General features: G+C 45.6%; 1 protein-coding gene across 1 annotated transcript in view; it reads right to left on the reverse strand.

Annotated features, from left to right (window-relative positions):
* Positions 1–22,781, reverse strand: part of DNER (delta/notch like EGF repeat containing) — a 270,062-nt gene that overhangs the window by 36,437 nt on the left and 210,844 nt on the right. The window contains exon 9 of the mRNA XM_075003987.1: positions 12,472–12,594. Within this exon, the coding sequence (XP_074860088.1) occupies positions 12,472–12,594 (123 nt within the window). The remainder of the gene's footprint in view (positions 1–12,471; positions 12,595–22,781) is intronic.

Consider the following 22,781-nt stretch of genomic DNA (forward strand, 5'->3'; position numbering starts at 1 on the left):
TCCCTCCTGTTTGTTCAGGGCAGAGGTGTCACCTGCCAGCTGTAGCGCCAGGATCCTCCTTTGGCCCTGGGAGCTCCTCGGCTCGGGTGGCTCATCTGTAGCCTGGGTCTCCCTTTGGCACTCCCCCCACTCCATCGCCTGCTGGTGCTGCGGGGTGTCCCACCCCCTCCGCCCGGGGGCCCCTCGAGGTTCCGCTCCCCCCTGGCCTGGGGATGGGGCATGGCACTGTCATGCAGGGTGGCAGGGGGCAGGGGCTGCTGGCTGCAGTGCTGTGAGGGCCCTGTCCCTGGTGTCCTTGGGGCCATGGCCATGTGAGCGTGTGGGGGGCCCTGGACACATCTCTGTTCCCCCCGCCCCTCCAGCCCCGGGGTATCCACCAGAGAGGGGTACCTACCTGTGGGTCCGCTCCCACGGTCCGGAGATCCCCGGGGGTCGGAGGCCCTGCTGCTGCTCCGGGATGGCAGGAGGAGGATCTGCAGGCTGGAATCGGTGGAGGAGGAGCCCCCCTCCTCCTCCTCCTCCTCCCCCTGCCGTGATGTCCCGGGGATGGCCTCCGGGGGGGACCCCCGGGGTGCGGGGCTTACCTCCGGGCCGGAGCCCGGCTGCAGGGCCTGCTGGAGCTCGTCAGCCGAAGTGTCAAGGGTGGCCGGAGGGGGGGAGGTGTGCCGGGAGCCCAGGATGTCCCTGAGCTCCCTGTAAAAGGGGCAAGCGACTGGGGCGGCCCCAGATCGGCTGGCCGCATCCCGGGCCCGGGCGTAACCCTGCCGCAGCTCCTTCACCTTGCTGCGCACATGGTCAGGAGTGCGGGCAGGGTGACCCCGGGCAGCCAGGCTGTCGGCCAGCCGAGCGAACGCATCCGCGTTCCGTCTCTTGCTCCCCACTACCTGGATCACCTCCTCCTCGCTCCAGAGCCCCAGCAGGTCCCGCATCTCGGCCTCCGTCCAAGAGGGGCCCCGCTGCCGCTTCCCAGACTGCTTGGTCCTCTGGCTCTGCTGGCTGCCCTGGCTGCCCTTGGGGGGGGTCCCCTGGGGGCGCTGGGGGGGCTGCTGGGCAGCCATGGCTGCAGAAGGGGCTGAGGGCTGGGCAGGCTCTCCACCGCGTGTGCAGGCAGGAGCCTGCACGTTCCCTCAGCCTCCTGCAGTCAGGGCGGGGGAGGGGCCCTTTAAGGGGCCGCTCCACGCAGCCACCAGTGAGCTGCGGGGCTGGAGAGAGCGTCTCTCAACCCCCCAGCTGATTGCCGCCATGGAGGACCCGTCAATTTCGACGTTGCGGGACGCGGATCGTCTACACTGTCCCTACTTCGACGTTGAACGTCGAAGTAGGGCGCTATTCCCATCCGCTCATGGTGTTAGCGACTTCGACGTCTCGCCGCCTAACGTCGAAGTTAACTTCGAAATAGTGCCCGACGCGTGTAGACGCGACGGGCGCGATTTCGAAGTTGGTGCCGCTACTTCGAAGTAGCGTGCACGTGTAGACGCAGCTTAGATGTTAACAAATTTATTAGGTCATGAGCTTTCATGGGTATGACTCACTTCATTAGATGAGTTAAAGTGGAAATTACAGAATCCAGGGTGCACACAGTAGCACAATACAAAGGAAGTTACCTGTCATTAGTAAAGTTAGCTGTTAATGAAGCCATTTAAGTCAGGCAGGATGTGTCTCATTCATAGTATGTGATGTAGAAATGTGAATATCAAAGGCAAGGAAATTGCCCTTGCAATGTGTTAATCCCTTAAAATCTTCATTCAAGCCTAAATTGAATCAAATCCCATCCCTCTTTCTATGAGAATTTGATCTGTGTGAATTCAGTATTTTCATTCTGCAACAGTTTGTGTGACTCTTATCTGGCACAGAGCAGAAAAGCATGGTAGATTCCAAAGTGGGGGTGGGGAGAGAGGTCAGCTGCCATGTCATATATTATATATATTATACCCTATGAGTTCTGCAAACACTATCACATAAGTAGACCTACTGAGGTTCATGGGACTGTTTTCATTCATAAAAGTTACTTATTTTTCTAAATGTTTACAGAGTTCTACAGCTGTGATGATATAAAATTGTTCAGGGTGAATCTAGGCATGCTTTGATGGTTGTTCCATGTAAGACTAAGTATTTCAAGGCTGACCTTTGATCTGTTGGTTGTTTTAATTAGTACAATTCATTCCCTTTACTCTGCGATCCACTCTGATATAAAATAATTTATGCTGAAATGCTGAGTACTCCATGCAGACATAAGGGTATAAACATCACAAATCCTATTGTTAAGGTCAAAATTTAAAGGACTAATTTTAAGGAATCTATTTATGTGCACAGTTTTGTGAGCAATGCCCACAGACTTCTGTAGGTCCTGCCTTTTTTTGTCCTGTAGTAGGATCATACGGTTAACTGCCCCCCCCAACTTGAAATCTGATCAATTAACAGAACAACACAGCGAAGAATTATTAGTTTCAGACACAACATCTTCATCTGAATCTCCCTGCCAGCATTGTGGTTTTATATGGACATTTTGCTCTCTCCTCCCATCTCCCTGGTTGTACAATAAAAGAGGTAAAACAAGTAGAACATACAAAAGAAAACAATGATACTGAAAGTCCTGTTAAATGCAAAAAGAAAAAAAAACCTAGAAAAATTAAAAGTGCAAATACAGCTAGTCTTTTCAGTAATTCATGTTTTCACCTAACCTTTAACTTCTAAAAGTAGAAGGCAAAAATACGACAGAAATGCACTTTTTAAGTTGATGATGCCCATTTAATATCAAGCCTAATTCAAGAGATCGTGCTACCCTTTACATGTCAGGCAATATTATCACATTTCTCAGAATTACAGCCTTAACAAGAGACGCATTTATTTCGCTTAGGATATTTGTCAGGAATTAAAGTAAAGGTTAGGTTTGAACTCTCTAGCATCAGACATTTTGGGAAAGGGACATTAAGAAATTTACTAAATTACAAACCAGTTCCCATCACTACAACATACTTAAAAAGAATTTGAAGAAAACATTTTAGCCTTCTAACTATTCATAATATATGTTACAAGTTTACCATTTCATTCTGATATGGCTGAAATAATATTAAACTAAAAGAACTACTTTGATTAGATGTAATGTGTACACAAGGGCTGCATCTACACTAGCAAGTTTTTACGGAAAATAGAGAAGTTACTCACCTGTAGTAACAATGGTTCTTCGAGATGTGTCCCCGTGGGTGCTCCACAATAGGTGTTGGGCTCACCCGGCGCCACGGATCGGAATTCTTCTAGCAGTTTCTATTGGATCACACATGCGTCGCTCCCTTGCACGCCCCCGGCCATGTGCGCGATCCGGTCCCCGCCAGTTCCTTGACCAACTGCCTAGGATGCTCCTGAAAAACACCAGACAGAGATCTGAAGCGGGGAGGATGGGCGCGTGTTGGAGCACCCACGGGGACACATCTCGAAGAACCATCGTTACTACAGGTGAGTAACTTCTCTTTCTTCCTCGAGTGGTCCCCGTGGGTGCTCCACAATAGGTGACTACCCAGCAGTAACCCAAGTAAGGAGGTGGGTAATCGATTCATGTGCAGCTTGTCCCCGAGAGGACTGCGGTCGACAGACGGGTATCCTCCTTGAATACCCGATGTAGGGCATAATGCTTGGCGAAGGTGTCATAGGATGACCAGGTCCCCGCTCTACAGATGTCTTTTAACGCAATGCCCTTGAAGAAGGCTGTTGACGCCGCTACCGCCCTGGTGGAGTGAGCCCTAGGCGGGGCCAGCAAAGGGGTCTTTCGAAGCTCGTAGCACATTTTTATACAGGACACAATGTGCTTTGAAATTCTCTGTGAAGAGAGGCCTTCCCCTTTTGACCTGGGAGTGAGAGACACTAGGAGCCTGTCCATTTTCCGGAAGGACTTAGTTCTCCCTATGTAAAAGGCCAACGCCCTTCTCACGTCTAGGAGATGTAGGCGCGCCTCCTTGCTGGAGCTGTGAGGCTTCGGGTAAAACGAGGGTAAAACTATTGGTTCGTTAAGATGGAACTCCAAGGAAACTTTTGGAACGAAGGCTGGGTGTAACCGTAAGGTTACCGCCTCCTTTGAGAATACTGTGCAGGGCGGCGTTGCCATCACTGCTGCGAGCTCGCTCACCCTGCGGGCTGAGGTAATTGCAAGGAGGAAGGCTGTTTTCATCGTAAGGAGTCGGAGGGGTACCGTGGCTAATGGTTCGAAGGGGGGTCCCGATAGCGTACTGAGCACCCAGTCCAAATTCCACGACGGCGGAAGCTGTTTTCGAGGGGGGTAAAGGTTTACCAGCCCCTTCAAGAACTTTGTGATGATAGGGTGGGTGAATACAGTGGGCCCTTCCTCTGTATGCCGAAAAGCTGATATAGCAGCGAGGTGGACCTTTAGCGAGGATAGAGAAAGCCCATCTCGTTTGAGGTCCAATAGGTATTCTAGTATTACGGTTATAGGAACGTCAAGGGGAGCTAACTGCTTGGCGGAACACCAGGCTGTAAATCGAGTCCATTTCTGTTCATAAGTCCTCCTGGTGGAGGTCCTTCAGCTACACTCCAGGACTTGTTGTACTCCCTCTGTACACGTGCTCTCTAAGGCGCTGAGCCATGGATTAACCATGCTTGTAGGCGCAGACCCTGAGGGTAAGGGTGCACTATGGACCCCTGAGCCTGCGTGAGTAAGTCCGGCGCCACCAGTCGGGGAAGTGGTGGACGATCCGACATGCGCAGAAGCAAGGGAAACCATTGTTGCCGGTCCCAAGTTGGGACTGTGAGTATCATGTGAGCTCTCTCCCTTCTGGCTTTCTGCAGAACATTGTGGATAAGCGTTGTGGGGGGAAACGCGTAGAGTAGAGGGCCCTTCCATGAAATCATGAATGCATCCCCCAGGGACCCCCGCCCTATTCCTGCTCTGGAGCAGTACTGAGGACACTTCTTTTTGTACTGGGTGGCAAACAAATCGACTTGGGGAAACCCCCATGTACGAAATATGCACCGTAGCAGGTCGGAGCGGATCTGCCATTCGTGTGTGAGTGCGAAGCGCCTGCTCGGCTGATCTGCCTTCACGTTGTGAGCGCCCGGCAAGTACGAGGCTTTCAACGTTATGTTGTTGGCAATGCACCAGTTCCACAATCGGACTGCTTCCGCACACAACGCACGGGATCGTGCCCCTCCTTGTCGATTGGTGTAGAACATAGTGGAGGTATTGTCGGTATTGATCCCGACTACTTTGCCATGCAGGTAATCTTGAAAATGTCTGCACGCGTTGAACACTGCTCTGAGCTCCAGTATGTTTATGTGCAGTGTCTGTTCCGCAGGGGACCATAGCCCTTGTGTCACCTTGCTGCCAATGTGCGCTCCCCATCCGATGTGGGAGGCCTTGGTAGTAAGAAAGATAGAAATTTGTGGTTGGTGAAAAGGCACCCCCACTAGCAGATTCTTGGGATTTTCCCACCACGCTAGGGATCTGCGCACCTCCGTTGTGGATGACACTACCCTGTGGACAGTGTGGGATGCTGGTTTGTAAACACTCGCCAGCCAATGCTGCAGGCTTCGCATGTGTAACCTGGCATTCTGTACCACAGACGTCGCTGCCGCCATGTGGCCCAACAGCTGCAGGCATGTTAAGACCAGCACCATGGGGCTGTACGTCATGACTTGCACCAGGGAGTTGATGGCACGGAAGCGGGCGTCGGGCAGGTATACTCTTGCTGTGATAGAGTTTATGCGTGCCTCTATGAACTCTATATCTTGTGTGGGTTCGGTCTTTGACTTTGCGAGGTTGATAACTAGGCCTAGCGAAGTAAACGTGTTCGCGGTGACACGTATCATGCGTAAGACCTCTGCCTTTGAGGCCCCTTTCAGCAGACAGTCGTCCAGATATGGGAAAATAAACACCCCCTGTCTGTGCAGGTAGGCTGATACCACTGCCAGGGTTTTGGTAAAGACTCTGGGTTCCGAGGATAGGCTGAATGGAAGAACCCTGTACTGGAAATGTTCCCTGCTGACCGTGAAGTGGAGGAAGCGTCTGTGTGCCGGGTGGATTGTTATATGAAAGTAAGCATCTTGTAAGTCGAGGGCTGCAAGCCAGTCTCCATCGTCCAGTGCCGTAAGTATGGAGGCAACTGTGATCATCCGAAAGCGTTGCTTGTGCAAGTAACAGCTGAGGCCCCGTAGATCCAAGATCGGCCTCCAGCCTCCTGTTTTCTTCTCTGTTAGGAAGTAGCGTGAATAAAAACCTTTGCCTTGGAATTGTTCCAGCACTCTTTCCACCGCCCCGCTGAACATGAGGTGATCTACCTCCTGCTTGAGCCTCGCCTCGTGGGCAGCGTCCCTGAGATGAGGCCCGGCGGGAGGCTTCGTCGGTGGAAGTGACTGGAAAGGGATCGTGTAACCCGTGGCTATAATTTCTAGCACCCATTTGTCTGTTGTGATATTTTGCCATTGGGAGTGGAACGGTTTGAGGCGATGATGGAACATGAGATGAGAGTGGCATTGAGCGATGGTGTTGATAGTGCAGCCCCCGACATACCCGTCAAACTTGCTGTCTCTGGGCCTGCCCCGAGGGTATATGGCTTTGTTGAGAACGTCGCCTGGGAGTCCTGTATTGCTGCTGCTGTTGATGGCGCCCTTGGTCATAGCCTCACTGATATTGAGCACGCTGTGGTTGGTAAGCGTAGCGTCTTTGCTGAGGATAAAATTTCTTCTTCTTGTATGGGGGAGTATAAATACCCAAGGTCCTAAGTGTGGCCCTCGAGTCTTTGCTGGAGCGGAGGACTGAGTCGGTTCAGTCCGCAAACAGCTTTTGCTTATCAAAGGGAAGATCCACGATCTTCGCCTGCAGGTCCCTGGGGACACCAGATGTCTGGAGCCAGGATTCCCTATGCGTTACCACTGCTGCAGCTGTTGAACGTGCCGCTGTGTCCGCCACATCCAGGGCAATCTGGACTCTCGTCTGCGATGCCGCATAGCCCTCTTGGACAATCGCCTTTAACACCGGCTTCTTGTCCTCCAGGAGTGAATCCCTGAGGGGAGTGAATCTAGAGTAATTGTCAAAGTTGTGGTTTGATAGATGTGCCACGTAATTTGCCATTCTCAATAATAGAGTAGAGGAGGAACGTACCTTCCTGCCAAACAGCTCTAGCTTCTTAGCATCTTTATCCGACCCCCCACCGACTTGTACTGAGACGTCTTCGACCTCTGCTGGGATGATTCGACCACCAAAGAATTGGGCTGCGGGTGACTAAAGAGGAACTCCATGCCCTTGGCTGGGACGAAGTACTTCTTATCTGCTCTCTTGTTTGTAGGCGGAATAGAGGCCGGGGTCTCCCATATGTTAGTGGCTGACTCCATAATGGCTTCGTCCAGCGGGATACCAATTTTAGATGAAGCCAGGGGTCTCAAATTTTTCAGGAGTTTATGATGCTTCTTCTGCACCTCTGCTATTTGAATGTCCTGTGTGAAAGCTACTCTTTTGAACAGCTCCTGGAATTGTTTAAGGTCATTCGGCGGGGAAACATCCCCGGGGGCCATGCCCTCATCTGGGGAGGATGAGGAGGAACCACTGGGGTACACCTCCCTCAAATCCTCTGGCTCCCGAGTTCGGTGATATACTTGCTCCCTGGAGGACTGTGAAGGGAAGTCTCAGGATTCTGGACCTAATTCCCCCTGAGACAACTGTGTTCCCGTCCCAGAGCGAGAGTGTACACGGGAGTATTGATGAGTAGCAGGGGAGGACCTGCCCTTGGATCTAGACCTGCGGTGTCTGTGTTCAGCATGATGAGGACGACCATAGCAGCATGGGCAAGGGCCCGGTGATGGAGACCTGGACCACGATTGGGGAGTGTACCCATGATGTCTGGGAGAGCGGGACCTCCACGACGACATAGATTGTGGTGAAGCTGGTTTGTGATAGTACTCAAGGGAATCCATGCCCAGAAATGGTGAAGGTGGCCCAAGCCATGGCGAAATTGGTTGGAGGAACGGAGAGGGAGGCCCTAAATAAGCCGGTGGAGTTACAGCCCGTCGGTGTGGCGTGTGTATCTCGCGGGGGGGGGGGGGGGGGCACTAGGAGATAAGGGCAGCGCGGCCCTGCCTGGAGATGGACTGAGGTGCCGAGTTTTTCTTTTTGCTTTGCCCCTCCCCTGTGGGGTAGGCGCCGCCCCTTCCCATGCTGGGGATCTTGGCCCCATTGTTGGCGCCGCGCTCGGCACAGTCAGCGGCGGTGCCGCACAGGCAGCTTCCTCCGGCGCCGATAGGCTCTGTGCCGGGTGCCCCTGTGCCGTTGGCGCTGCGGGGGCCGGTGCCGCATGCGTCGGCGCTGCCAATTCCACCGCTTGCCTCGCTGGCGCTCGCGGCGCCTTCCGTGCCACCTGTTGTGTAATCGGAGGCTCAGCCTCTGCCACACGTGCTGCTGTGCTGCCGCTTTCATGAGCTCGCAGCCTGGGGCTTTGCGTTCCGCTCGTCCTGCCCGCTGGGCCTGCCGGCAAGGATCGAGCCGGGGAGAGTTTCCTCCTCTTCTGCACTGAGGGGGTCAAAGAGGCTGCCTTCCTTTTATGCAACCCAGAGGGCCCTTCTGCGTGAGGCTTCTCCGGCGGTTCCAGCTGGAGAGCCTTATCAAACAAGATCATTTTGAGCCTCATCTCTCTGTCTTTCCTGGCCCTGGCTGTAAGCTTAGCGCAGTGGGAACACTTCTGGGTAACGTGTGACTCTCCCAGGCAGCGAATGCATTCACTATGCCCATCGGAGGCCGGCATAGCCTCGCGGCATGACTCTCGCTTCTTAAACCCCGAGGAGGCCATCGCGGTGAGTCTTTACTGTTAATAGGGTACTTAGCCACTAATCAGTGCTTTCTAACCCAAAATAACATTCACCAGCCTGCGGGGCGGCGGACGGCTTAACTAGCCTTCTTGTCCGCCCCTCTCTCCTTCGTTCCTCTTCTTTCTGCTGTCTAATATTCTCTTTCTTTCTCTTCTTTTTTTTTTTGATAGTGACAAAAACAAACAAACTACACGTAAAAACAACTATCTTATCTGTCTCTGGCTTTAGCTGCAGCGGATTCCGTCTGCAGCTGATGGCGGTTGAGAAGGAACTGGAGGGGACCGGATCGCGCATGTGGCCGGGGGCGCGCAAGGGAGCGGTGCGCGTCGGCGCATGTGCGATCCAATAGAAACTGCTAGAAGAATTCCAATCTGCAGCACCGGGCAAGCCCGACACCTATTGTGGAGCACCCACGGGGACCACTCGAAGAAGAACTGGTGGTTTTAAGAAAGACCATTTGGAGTGTCTGCGCACAAAATGTGCTCTTTTGATCTGAAATGAAAAGAATGTAGATCTTCTACTGGAGGCCGTCTTCTGCTCCTGGAGCAGGAAAAGCACCTCCTTTCAAAAGCTTCTTTCGAAAAAAAGTGTGTGTAGATGCTCTGTGAGCCCTTTTTTTGAAAGAGCAGTCCTCATGGCAGCCGATTCTTCGACTCCTGGCCCGTTCTTTCAAAAGAGCAGGGGCTCTGTGGATGCTCCAAATACACAAACCTGTCAGCCAGCACTTTAATGGAGTGGGCCATTCTGTTAAAGATCTGAGAGTTTGTGTTCTGGAGAAAAGAGACTTTAACAATGGTCTACAGAGAGAATGTTCGGAACTAACATTCATATTCAAATTCAACACATTAACACATGGTCTGAACAGGGACAGCAATTACCTGACCCATTATAAGGACTCTTTCACATACTTTGATGTTTGACCTAACGCTTAACTTCACCACCCCACACCCCTCTCTTTCTGCTCTTCTATCTGATTTGCCAACATTGATAAAAAATTTTCTGCTTTGTCACCCTCGTAACAATTTCTGGACCTCTGTGCATTCTACATTGAGTCTGTTCTGGTAAATTATTTTGTTAGTCTTTAAACTGCTACATGACTGCTTATTTGTTTTGATAGAATACAGACGAACATGGCTATATCTCTGTTACTATTCTTTCAAAAGATCACTCTAGTGTAGACATAGAGGCTACAGCCATACTACAGAGGTATTTTAAAATAAGTTATTTCAAAACATCTTATTTTGAAATAGCACAGCTCCACACAACATGCCTTTCAAAATAGCACCCAGCTATTTCAAAATAGCATTTCTGGATGCATAGCACTATTTCAAAATAGTGCCATTGGGTGCCATTATGGCTTATTTCAAAATAGTGCTAGTCTGTGTCTTAAGTGCCTAATCTGAAATATCTATTTTGACAAAGGTGTTGGTCCTCCTGAAATGAGGGCCATTGATTTTGAAATAATGAACATATTTCAAATTTATTTCAAAACAGCATGTGCATAGTGTAGACGCTAGCAAAGTTATTTCAAAATAACTCTGTAGTGTAGACATAGCCTCAGCAAATTGTTTCATGGGTACAAGAGTTTGACCTGTGGCGGAAGTGAAGAAGAGAGAGTAACTTGGTAAGGAAGGGAGTAACTGGTTAGGAAGTTATCTCATGGCTATTAGCAACATTTAGATTGGTGAGGGATGTGAGAGTATGAGGATTAAAACAAGGCACTCAGAGAACAGAAGAGGTTGGTGGGTAAACGTGGGATGGAGTCTTCTGGGTAAGGGATATGGGGAAAGAAAAAAGCAATATAAAATTAGTAGAAGAAACATCAGATACAATACAATCAAGACATACAAACAAGACATACAATCAGATACCTAGGAGTGGAAAGGACTTTGAGAAGCCATTATGTTCCAGCCCCCTACACTGTGGCAGAACCAGATAAACCTAGACCATCCACAACAGGTTCAACCTGTGTTTTAAAATGTCCAGCGATGGGGATTCCACAAACCTCTAATGGAAGTCTATTCCAGAGTTTATCTACCCTTATAGAAACATGACACCTACCACCTAAGTCACTTGTACACTTACATCTGTTCCCCTAACTCTAGTCTATGCTTTTTGTTTGCTTTTGATTTGTTCAGATGGTATTTTTTTTCAATTATGGACCTATCTTATGTTTTATATTTTTGGCTGCTAGACAATTCTCTCTTGCACGCAAGAGTCTCCCTAGAAATTAATGAGCAAATAGTTCTAGTGCCCATCATCTGGGCCCAACTGTGAAAACACTTAGGTATTTAAATTATTTGACTCTTGTGAGTAGTTTTATTATCATAATTCTCTACTGCTCTACACTTTGTACAGTCATGTACATCAGTGCAAAGTAGAATAAACTGCCGAATAAAGTGCCAAATAGAGATAGTAAAGTTTTATACCCACTTTACAGTGGTGTTGGTGAATATGCAGAGTGCATGGTGAGGGAGAATCAGTAGTCAATGAAAAGACTCAAAGTAGAAAGCACAATGCCTAAATAAAAGTGTTTATAGGATTGAATCACATGCTAGCATTTCAAGCAAAGGCACAAAATTAACGTCCTATAATTTTAGGGGTTAAAACTCAGGGTTACTTTTGCTTGGCTACGTACACTTGTTTTGATCACGGTGTAAGAAGTCTAAGCCAACACATGCTCAAAACCAGCACTGTTTTCATTGTCACTGAAAAGCTAATGATTAATTCCTCATGCTTGGCCACTGGAATGATGTATTCTTCATTGAGTGGCAAAGAACAAAGCCCACATGAACATGAAATATATACTTACTTAGCCTCAAGCAGCAGCTGACTAAGTTCTAATCAAATGAGAGAATGATTTTTTGCTCATCTCTGAGGACATAAATGTTTAATGTTCCTTAAAATACTCCTCTGTGTGTGTGTGTCTACATATGCATGTGTAAAACCAAAATATAGATAGCCTTTACTTTTTTTTTTTTTACACTGAAAACTAAATAAATCTATCTTCATATAAAATATTCTGAATGAAAAAAAACAAACATTTTTTCTATTTATTTTATGTAATTCTTAGAAAATAGTATATGAAAGCATAATTTGTTGAGTCAGGTATGACACTGATTTCAGACAGCATGGAGGAGAGTTCACTGAATTCCATTACTTCTGATTTTTTTTATATGTCACTAAACTTCCAGAGAACTGGTTATATTTTTATTTTCTCGCTCTAGACCATATTAGTATAGGTGTTTTGTTTCTGTGTTTTTAACTCATTATACTAGAGAGAAATCTGGGTAGTTCTCCAGGTAATGGTTCCCAGCAATAACTGATCATAAATTATACTCAACAGCCTCTTAAAAATCGCTTTAATTCACATCTTTAAAAGGAACAGAATAATCAACTATACCTATAAAGTGACAACCTGAAAAAGCAAGTCCTCATCCAAATCAGTTTTGCTCATATGAGTAATGCTACTGATTTCAGTGAATCTACTAATGTAAATAGGAATTACTCATTGGAATAAGGGTTGTGGGATCAGGTCCTTCTTTAAAGTAATTTTCATACCACAACTTAACTCCTTACTTCCTAATTTTCTTATCCAGAAAGAAAGCACTAAAAAGCATGTAGCATAAGCTATACTATACTACAAGAGGGAAAATTGTATTTTACCTTCATATTCAGCCAGGCATACACATTCATAGCTATTGACAAGATCTCTACAGGTGGCAGCATTCTGGCAGGGTGCAGAAAGGCATTCATTATATTCCTCTTCACAATAAAGACCATGATAACCTAAAGCACACATGGAAGAAAACAGAATAAAATGTAAAAGGTAAAAATTCAGCTATCCTGGATTGTGGAGAGATGGTCATTAATTGAAAGGCATTGTACCTTTAAGGCCACAGGCTATCTATTATACAAATAAAATGTATATTAAAAAGTTAGGGAGTCTGATACTATGAAGGATAAAACTCCGTACATTTCTCAAATAGGGTGAACTGCAACATTTCCCAGACTACAAAGACAGATGACCAAAACCATTACTGAAACTCTGAAGTAAATGTGTTTTATTGTAGCAGTGAAATAACCCAGTAACTACATAGATACCAATTTTCATGATTAGCTTTGCCCTGCAGCAATTTCACTGGCTCTGAGTGATGACGATCTACAGTTAGCATTTATGCTGTATCTTCTCATCTTTAGCAATGTGCAAATCCAAAGTGCTACCCAAACAACAACAATTCAGTTTTCACAGTACTCCTGGGAGGTCAGCAAATATTATTGCCTGATTCTGCACATGGAGCAAATGGAAACATAAAAAGGCTATGTGAGCTGCTAGTGGCACAAGATGAGAAATCATGAGTTACTCAGTCCAACTGACTACGCAGGGTTTTGAATGGTCTAGCAGATCATGTAGTCCTCTATCTTACTAGCTGAAGTGTTTTTTTCAACATACAGCTTTAGGTCAAAGAAGCATTTTTTTAGTCGTCCCCCCGCCCCGAGGTATTATGATATATAAGATCATTAGTTTAGTGTAGAGTGGGGATTGACTAGCCCTCATGCAGAGTTACATGAGTTTCTAATAGTGATGACAAAAGAATTATCACAGCTTCCTCCCTTACCACTAGACTATATTTTCCTCTGGATCTATGTACATAATCCCAAATACAATTTGTATGCAAAGAATGGAAAAGTATATATTGCATCTTCAGTTGATTTTTTTTTAAATTCTCCTAGTCCATATAAATACTGTGGATCTCAGCCTTTCCAGACTATTTTATCCCTTACAAGAGTCCGAGTTCTCTCGCATACCCCAAGTTTCACCTCAAATAAAAATTTAGTGGCTTAAAAAATCTAACATACAAATGCAAAAGTCTCACAGCACACTATTATTGAAAAATTGCTAACTTCCTCCCTGTTACCATATTATTATAAAATAAATCATTTGGAACATAAATACCGCACTTACATTTCAGTGTGCAACATACAGAGCAATATTAATAAGTTATTGCCTGTGTGAAATTTTAGTTAATGATTTTTATGCAGCCTGTGACTAAACTTGGCAAATATCTAAATGAACTGATATACCCGCTGGAAGATCTCTGCATACCCCTAGTTGAGAACCAGTGCACTACTGTAGCCTATATTATTTATATAGCGCTACAAGAGGATGCAGTATTTTACACATACCTTTACTGAATACCAAGAAACTCTTTACATTACTTTTTTTAAAATGTTTAAATTTATGCTTTTGTGATCCATGGTATTTATTCATTAAAGTTCCCCCTTGCCTCTCTTCCAGCTATGCATTACCCACTGTATTTAAAATGCAGGGCCCTTCATCTTCAGTGTATTTTATTTATTAAACATAGTTCTACTTCTCTCCCAATTCAGAAGCTGTATCTAATTTTATAGCCAGTTAAGACATATGCAAAACAGAACTAATATACCCATTTTCCTTTGTAACTGTTGTTTAATAAGCAGAAAGAATTATTTAAATGCAGTGATAAGGTGAAAGTGTGCGTTTCTTCTCTCTCTACTAACCAAACTTTAGGTCAGAAGAATTGAAATACCCCAATGCATCCAACCTTTTACTGAACTGAAGGGATACCCTTGATAATGAAAAAAGCAACAGCTAATTTAATGAACTAAGATATTTTTCTATTTAGTATTACATAATTAACTTACTTTCTTACCTTTGTGGAGAAATATGGAGGGTGAATGATGGCAGTTTTTATTTTCAAAATGCAAAACAGCCGTACAGGCGGGGTTCCTTCAGAAGGAGGCAATGCTTTCGAAAGCACCCTTCTTTCTAATTGTTTGCAAGAAGAAGGATGCTTTCAAAAGTGGGGCTTCCTTTTGAAGGAACCCCATCTAAAAGGCTATTTTGCATTTCAAAAGCAGCACTCAACACAGTGAGTGGCTGCCATTATGCAAACGAAGCACTGAATATTCATATCAATGCCTCATAAGCTTTACATGCCCCTTCCGAAAGAGAGGGATAGTGGAAACACAGTCTAATTGTTTCTCTCTTTTAACAGTTAAAATTCCTTTTGGAGAGTAAGATAATTAGTAGAATGAACAGACTTGGTATTTTCTTACCACGCACATGTAACCATTACAAAAATCACTGATAAAATGACTACTAAGGACTCAACTGCCATCTTGCAACAAGCACTGGGTTAGGAGCAATGCATTGTTGTGCTTCCCCAGAAAAGCAGATAGAAGAGCATCTTGTGACCTTGCCCCAGGAGGGAAGTAATCTGATTCACCATAGTGCTAATTACTTCCTCATCTGCACTGGCCAATGCATTAGGTTGGAAGAGCCCTAGCTCCACCTCGTCCCTGCCTCTGCTGGTTCACCTGCATGGGAGGGATAACAGAGGCCTTGTGGAGGCTGCTTTTCTGCCTCCTCCCAGCCCTCAGACTGGTGACGAAGGTGTCCTCTGCAAGGGGCCAGGGCCCTACTGCCCTACCACCCTCTTGTACAACCAGGTAAAAGTAGCTCACACATGAATGGTAAAGATTGTGATACTCTCAAGACCATCAAAAATCTAAAAACCCTGAGCACCCAACTCTCTGTTCTTTGACTGGGGTTTTCCCACAAGAAGGAGGGCCGAGTGACCTTTGATTCTGTGATAAAGCTGTTCTTTTTAGCCCATTTTCACAGACGTACTCATTATGCAGATCCACTGCCATAAGGCTTTACCAGTATTTATAAAGCACTGAATATACCGTACAAAACACCGTACAAAACACCAATGCAAAAAGGTCCTGTTCCACAAAAACAATTTTATTTTAGAAACTTTTTTGGAGCTTTTGTCTATCTTTCCTGCTGTCTTGCCGTTTAACTGGCTGCAAAGAGTGTTTTCAGAAGACATTAAAAAACCTTGGCAGTTAGAACTTTTGTCCTTTCACTTTAATTTTGAAATATTTGTTCAAAAATGTCAATGGTTTTGAATGTAAATGGGCTTATTCACTCACCTCTGAGCAAATGTTCTAGAAATTTCATTCAGATGAAGATCGATTTGTATATAAAATATATAATTACATAGGTTTTGATATAAGAGAGTTATATGGAAAAGCCATAGGCTACAGTATTTAATACCACGTATTATAAACACGTCTTTCCTTCACAAACACTCGAATTTCAAATGTATTGCCCCTCTGAGCCATCTAAGTATCTTTTTCCTCTGAGCTGTGATGTGTAACTGGAAAACAACACTATGAAAACTGTTTTATAAAGTATTATTTAACACAGGGTGTTAAAGCAGTGATTCCATATTTCAAAAAGCCTTGGAATCACTCATCCATTACATATATTTATAAAAACTAATAAGAGAAGAAATAATTGGCGAAAAGGTCACAAATATCAGTGTTCCTGTAACAGTTCATACCATATGGGCCATTTTACATCACATTGTATTTTACATCACATTGTCTTTTGTTCATTGTGAAAACTGGACTGCATTGCATACACAAAGAAAGAAGTTGCACAGGGTAGAAGATTATGATCTCAATTAACTGGTATCAATTTAGAGTTACTCTGGTGGCCCAAGATCTTGCCAAATTAACGATAATTTTTAAAAACTACAAATATAACACAGAGATACTACAAAGCAACCTTTCCATTATTACATCTTGTGTTTGCCTGAGACTGAGTACAGTGCCTTCAAGTGGCATCACGTGCATGCAGTAATCTCGCAAGTAAATCATTTAGGCAATCAGACTATTACCTTGTTATGAATTTTTTGAGAATCCTGTTCTCTGTAGATGTTGGCCCTTTAAGACTGCAGAATGAAATATTTCCATTGTGTATATTATTCTTAGCCATTTTAAGTCATTGCATTATAAGTTTTAGATATTTCAGCTATTTACCAAATTTCAAAAATGGTACATGCGACATACTTATTCTCCACATATATGTATGTAAGCTTTAAGCATAAATATTTCCAAGAGCTTGCAATTTATTTTCTGAGGAAATATCTTGAATCGCATGTTTAAACAATTGACTTCTGAAAATCTATATTTACCTCCTTTTCCTTAAAATATGACAGGTCATTTGCTGGTTTAAACTACAAAAAATGGTGAATGTTCTGTAACTTACAGTATTTAAATCAAGACTTATGTAACTCAGCCAGACTTTTTGGGCCTACTACATGATCATATGAGTGAGGTTCAGGGGAACAGGCCAGATGATCATGATGGATCCTTCTGGCTTTTAAAGTCTATGATTTTACATCTTCAAATATCACACACAATACAGAAAAGATGCCTTTTTTGCCCACTAGAGGGTGGATTCTGCCTGAACACTATCAGAATCCTCAGAGGGAAGGAATACAGTGTTTTTATCCTGTTATCCTGAACCTGATTCTAGCTGCATTACAGGGAATAGCAGAAATCGACAATGGGATCAAGCCATTACTACTGCAGGGAAAGGGGATTTTTTTATTTTTCTCCCATGAAACTAGGACACATTGTATAACTCTTAGCAAATTGCCCTGTTTTGTGCTGTTGTTCTTTAATAGGCTCTGAATGCATTAAGGGTGCTTTTATTATAATACACACATCTTTAGAAATTTGTATGCAGTCAAACACATGAAATGAATATATTGACCCAAAAGGAGACTTTTGTTGATAACTTCATCTGTCTCTGGCCTAGTTATTAAAATTCAGCTGATTCTGTGTGTCAGAATCAATGAAAACAAAAACCAAAATGATTTCATCTTTGTGCTTTGTGCAGTGAACAGCTATTGGTATGTCTCACCAGACAAAAAGCAATAAATAATATCTACATTATACATCAACTCCAACCACTGGGTCAATATAATGTTCTCCAGTGCTGCCTCAGTTGAAAAACCACCTTCATTGACACAGTTTATGTTTTACAGGCAAAATAGTCAACTGAAATTACAGCACTATTTCTCCCAAGTGCAGGCAGAACTTTAATGTGGACTAAAGGGCCAGATCTTCAGGCAGAGCATGCAGGGAATAATGATGTCAATACGCCCTCCTTGCTTGTTTCTGTTTGTCCCCTCTTCCACACTCCCTCCCCCTCACCCATCCGATAGATGGTTGAAAAATGGGAAAAAAATTCAGGAAAACCCTGTCCTAGATTGTCAATTCAAAAAAATTAAATCCATTATTTCCTAACGACTTTTACCCTAATCCTTGCTCTTCCTTTTCCCTTTTGGCCGCCCTGCTTCCTCTGCCATCATACTTCACAATGACAGACACCTATTTTTTGCCACAAGTTGCCCAAATCCCCCTTTCTGCTTCTCAAGCACCCTTTTCCTCCCGAGGTCACTTACAGCCTTTCCCACACAGTTTTATTCAATGAGTTTCACACACACACACATACCATTTCCCCTTCACAGACCTCCTGGGCTCTCACAAAAATTTGCCTCGGGGCTTGAACCTCACCCATCCTAACTTAATCCATAAATGGTGAGGAGCCTAGGAGAGGATGGGATCAGTGACCCTTACCTGACTCATAATCAGATATGAGTCTGGTAGTGGCTGGGATCTCCGTGCCCAGGTGTACTCCAGCATGGCCTGCAACACCTCTCCTTTCCTAGGTGAGCTGCCCCTGTAGATAGCCACTGGGTAAGGGAACCAGAGTAGGGGTGCACAGAGTTTGGGTCAGGCAGGCTGCTAAGAAGCCCTGGGCTGGTTCTCAGCCTCTCCAGCAGGACTTAGAATCATAGAATACTAGGGCTGTAAGGAACCTCAGGAGGTCATCTAGTCCAGCCCCCTGCCTAGAGCAGGATCAACCCTAACTAAATCATCCCAGACAGGACTTTGCCAAGCGAGGACTTAAAAACCTCTAGGGATGGAGATTCCACCACCTCTCTAGGTAACGCATTCCAGTGCTTCACCACCCTCCTGCTGAAACAGTTTTTCCTAATATCCTACCTACACCTCTCCCTCTGTAACTTCATACCATTACTCCTTGTTCTGCCATCTGTCACTACTGAGGACAGCCCCCTCCATCCTCCACTACTCCTTTTCTCCGGTCTGTCCTTCCTGAACACTTTAAACCCTTCCATGACAGCGCTGCAGGCATGTGAGTCATCCCACAAAGTCTCCATTATAGCAATCACCTCATACTTCTTTGACTGTGTGAGGGGCTCTAATTCTTCCTGTTTGTTTCCCAGGCTTCTTGCATTTGTGTACAAACACCTTAAATAACTGGCCTACTTTCAAACCAGTGGTCCTCCTTTGTTCCTTCCTCCTTTGCCACTTACCTCAGAGCTTGTGTCATCATCCCCCGACAAACCTAGTTTAAAGCCCTCCTCACTAGGTTTGCAAGCCTGCCTGCAAACATGCTCTTTCCTCTCTTCGCTAGGTGGATCCCATCTCTTCCTAGCAATCCTCGTTCCCAAAACAGAATCCCATGGTCGAAGAAACCAAATCCCTCTCTCTGACATCACCTGCGCAACCACACATTTACTTCCATGATTTGACAATCTCTACCTGGACCCCTTCCTTCAACAGAGAGGATGGACAAGAACATCACTTGTGCTCCATATTCTTTGATCTTCCTTCCCAGACTAACGTAATCTGCCCCAGGTCACCTTTGCTGTGTCATTAGTTTGTACCTCTAGAAGTAGGAAGGGGTAATAATCCACAGGTTTGATGATTTTTGGAAGAGACTCTGTTACATCCTGGATTATAGCTCTTGGCAAGCAACAAACGTCCCAGGATTCCAGGTCTGGACGGCAGATGGATGATTCCATCCCTCTTAGGAGGGAGTCCCCAACCACCACCACCCGTCTTCTCCTCTTGGGGGTGGTGGTCATAGAGTTCCCATCCCTAGGACTATGCATCCCATGCCTTCCAGTCAGTGGGGTCTTCTTCTGATCCCTTCCCTGAGAAGTCTCTGCCGTGGCATTCTCCACTGTATCACCCGTGCAGAGGGCCTGAAAGTGGGTGCTTACCTCCACCGGAATTGGAGATACCTGAATTGGCTTTCTTCTCCTGGAGGTTACATGCTTCCAGTTTTCTTCTTTGTTTTGCAGCGTTCACACTGGTTGCTCAGCCTGCTGTGCCTGCAGTACTAAATGCTGCCATCTGTCATAGAAGTCTTCACCTTCTCTGATGGACCAGGGAGTTGGTATTTGCACCTCAAGTCCTCTAATCTTTTCTTCCAAGCTGGCAACCACCTTGCACTTGTTACATATAAAATTCCTTCTATCATCCAGGAGGAAGACAAACATGGGACATTATGTGCAGGTCACAACAGCTGACTTGTCAGTAGACTTGTCACTATCCATTTTTCCATTTCTTCAGAGAATTCCCTCAGATATTAGTGCTGTGTTGAAGGGCATAAGAGAAACTTCAAAAAAAAAGAAAAAAAGAAAAAGAGACCAAATAACATGGGGCATCCAACAAGGCGAACTCCCAGGCAGACTCCTCTGTCTGCAGCCTGCTGTTTTGCAGCTCCCAGCTGGTCATGCTCCTGCTGGTCACTTAGCCTCTAGCTTTTGAAGCCTTTTCTCATTTGGCCCCTCCTACCTCTCAGTTCAGTGGGGGTTCACCTTCTCTCCCAGGCAAACTGCTTTGTCAGCAGCCCCCTGTTTGCAGCTTCTAGCTGGTCACTTAGTCTCTGGTTTCTGAAGCACTCTCTCCTTTGGTCCCTTCTCCCCCTTGATGAGTCACAGGGGGAGGTGCTGAATCTCTCTCTCTCTCTCTCTGTCTCTCTCTCACATACAAACTGCCAGAGTAACTGAGTTCAATCAGTAACTGAAATCAAAATTCAGTAATTCAAATTCAAATTCACACAATCAGCCTAGCAAACTGAAATTCAAATTCAAACAATCAGCCTAGCAATCAAACTCACCCACAAGTAACAGGCCAATCAGTAACTGAAATTCAAATTCTAACACAGCCCAGGAAACAAATGCACTCAAAAGCTCCCACCTGGTTCAGTGGGGTTCACCTTCTCTCCCAGATAAACTCCCCTGTTAGCAGCATTCTGAAGCTCTCAGCTGATCACTTGGTGGGGCCAGAGACAGCAGCTCTCAATGCCCACTGCCAATTTCAGCACTCATAGGCCAAGGAAATGAAGGGGAAGAAGAGCTGATGAGGGGCAAGAGGAAAAGCTCTCTTAGGCTTCCATTTCTCAGCAACCACTCCCTTGCTGCTTTTCTCTAGCCCCTTACGTAATAGCCCCAAGCACTTCAGGATAACAGCTGCACCTCTGTGTGCTGGCCTAACACGGCACTCTATAATAAAACTCTGCTTTGCACAATAGAAACTGTGTCCTAAAACACTTCCCAGAATTACAAATACAGATCTGCAGAGTCAGAAGTATAAGTGTGGAAGAAACAATGTGTGAGGTGATCTGATAAGTTCAGAAATTGGTCAGTGATTCGATAAGACAGCGAGACCCAGGACAGGTGCTTGAGATGACAAAGGCATGGCCACCAACACCGGCCAGATCGTGCCAGGTAGAGCAGCAGCAGAAGCAAACTGTGGAAAGCACTAAGCTGATATGAGTCTGTAGTCAACACTGCTGGTGTCCTGAGACTGGTCTGCCCCCAGTGAGAGGGAAGAGAGAAGAACAGAAGAGAACTGCTGCAACAACAGGACGTTGCAGCTGCCCATACGGAAGCACTGAGACCAACCTGCTCTCAGCTACAAAACTGCAGGAAGAAAAGTCAACAGTAGAAGAACCACCCCTGGCTATTGCAATGCAGCTGCTGCCTTCACTTTTCTCTTACCTCTTTTTTTTTTAAAACATTCTAATCATTAGGTAGTGTACATATTTTGATGACTTACAGAATGCATATCTAAAAGTGTGGCAGTCCCATATTCATCTCTATACCTGTGGGAGTATAAAGTATGTGCTACCTGAACACATTATTTTTTATGTATTACCCAGGGCTGAAAGCCTGCCTGTACTAAGTTCAAAACCAAAACTCCCCATTGACTTTAACTGGGCCAGGATGTCACACTAGCAATCTGGCAACCCGTATTGGCATTCATACTTAATTATTTTCCCCTAATATGTTATTTTCCAATTGGATTGCAAACTACAAATACTTCTAATTCATATAATGTCTCCATAGCAAAGATAAGAACAAGAATGGAGGTTCCTTAGATAAATAATTGGTAGTAACTCCCATGCCATGTAGAAGATTGACAAACTATACAAGGACATCATCCACTGCATTAAACCTTCTTTGCAATTCCCTCTTCATGTTACCGCTCTGAAAGCTTTTCAATTAGCAGATAAGATTTCTACAACGCTCAAGCCAACTTGTGTCAAGGTTTCACTGGAAATGTTACTGTCTGCCATTCATAGGGTGACCATCCATCCCATATTAGGTGGGCTGGTCCTGTATTTAGGACACCAAAAAGGCATCCCTACTTATTTTTTTAAAAAGGACTAATTGTCCTGTATTTTGACCCTCCCCACCAGCTGACTTTTTCTGCCAGCAGCTGCTGGAGGGAGTTCTCCGAGCCTCAGCAAAGCGGGAGAGCCTGGGTGGCTGCCGCATCCCTGACACTTCCCTGAGGCTTGGGAAGTGCCAGCAGCTGTGGCTTTCTGGAATGGGGGAGGCTGCTGCTTTCCCAGGGCTCAGGGAGTGCTGACAGATGCAACTTCCCTGGGGTTGTGTGGGGGAGGAGGGCAGCAGCTGCAGTTTCCCCACGGTTCCCAGGGAGAGCCGGCGGCTGCTGCCTCCTTCCTGGTTCCCCGGGGCCTTCTGAAGCCACTCCTCCTCCCTCATATCCCCCTTTCCTGTATTTGGGACAGGGAGCTATGGCCTCCCTAGCCATTCAGGGTTTATAATAAAAAAGATGTAATTCTTTTGTATTCAGAATGGACACTAGTACCAAATGACCCAACTCGGGTTGAAAGTCAGATTTAAGGGCCTGGAAAAAGTCATTACAAATTAATAAAAAAAAAAAACAACCCAGCTTTGAAATGAAGGGTCTAGTCAAAAGTTCCATCAAGTCAATGGACAGGCTCC

Source organism: Carettochelys insculpta, chromosome 10, assembly GCF_033958435.1.
Source record: "Carettochelys insculpta isolate YL-2023 chromosome 10, ASM3395843v1, whole genome shotgun sequence".
Classification (NCBI taxonomy): Eukaryota; Metazoa; Chordata; order Testudines; family Carettochelyidae; genus Carettochelys; species Carettochelys insculpta.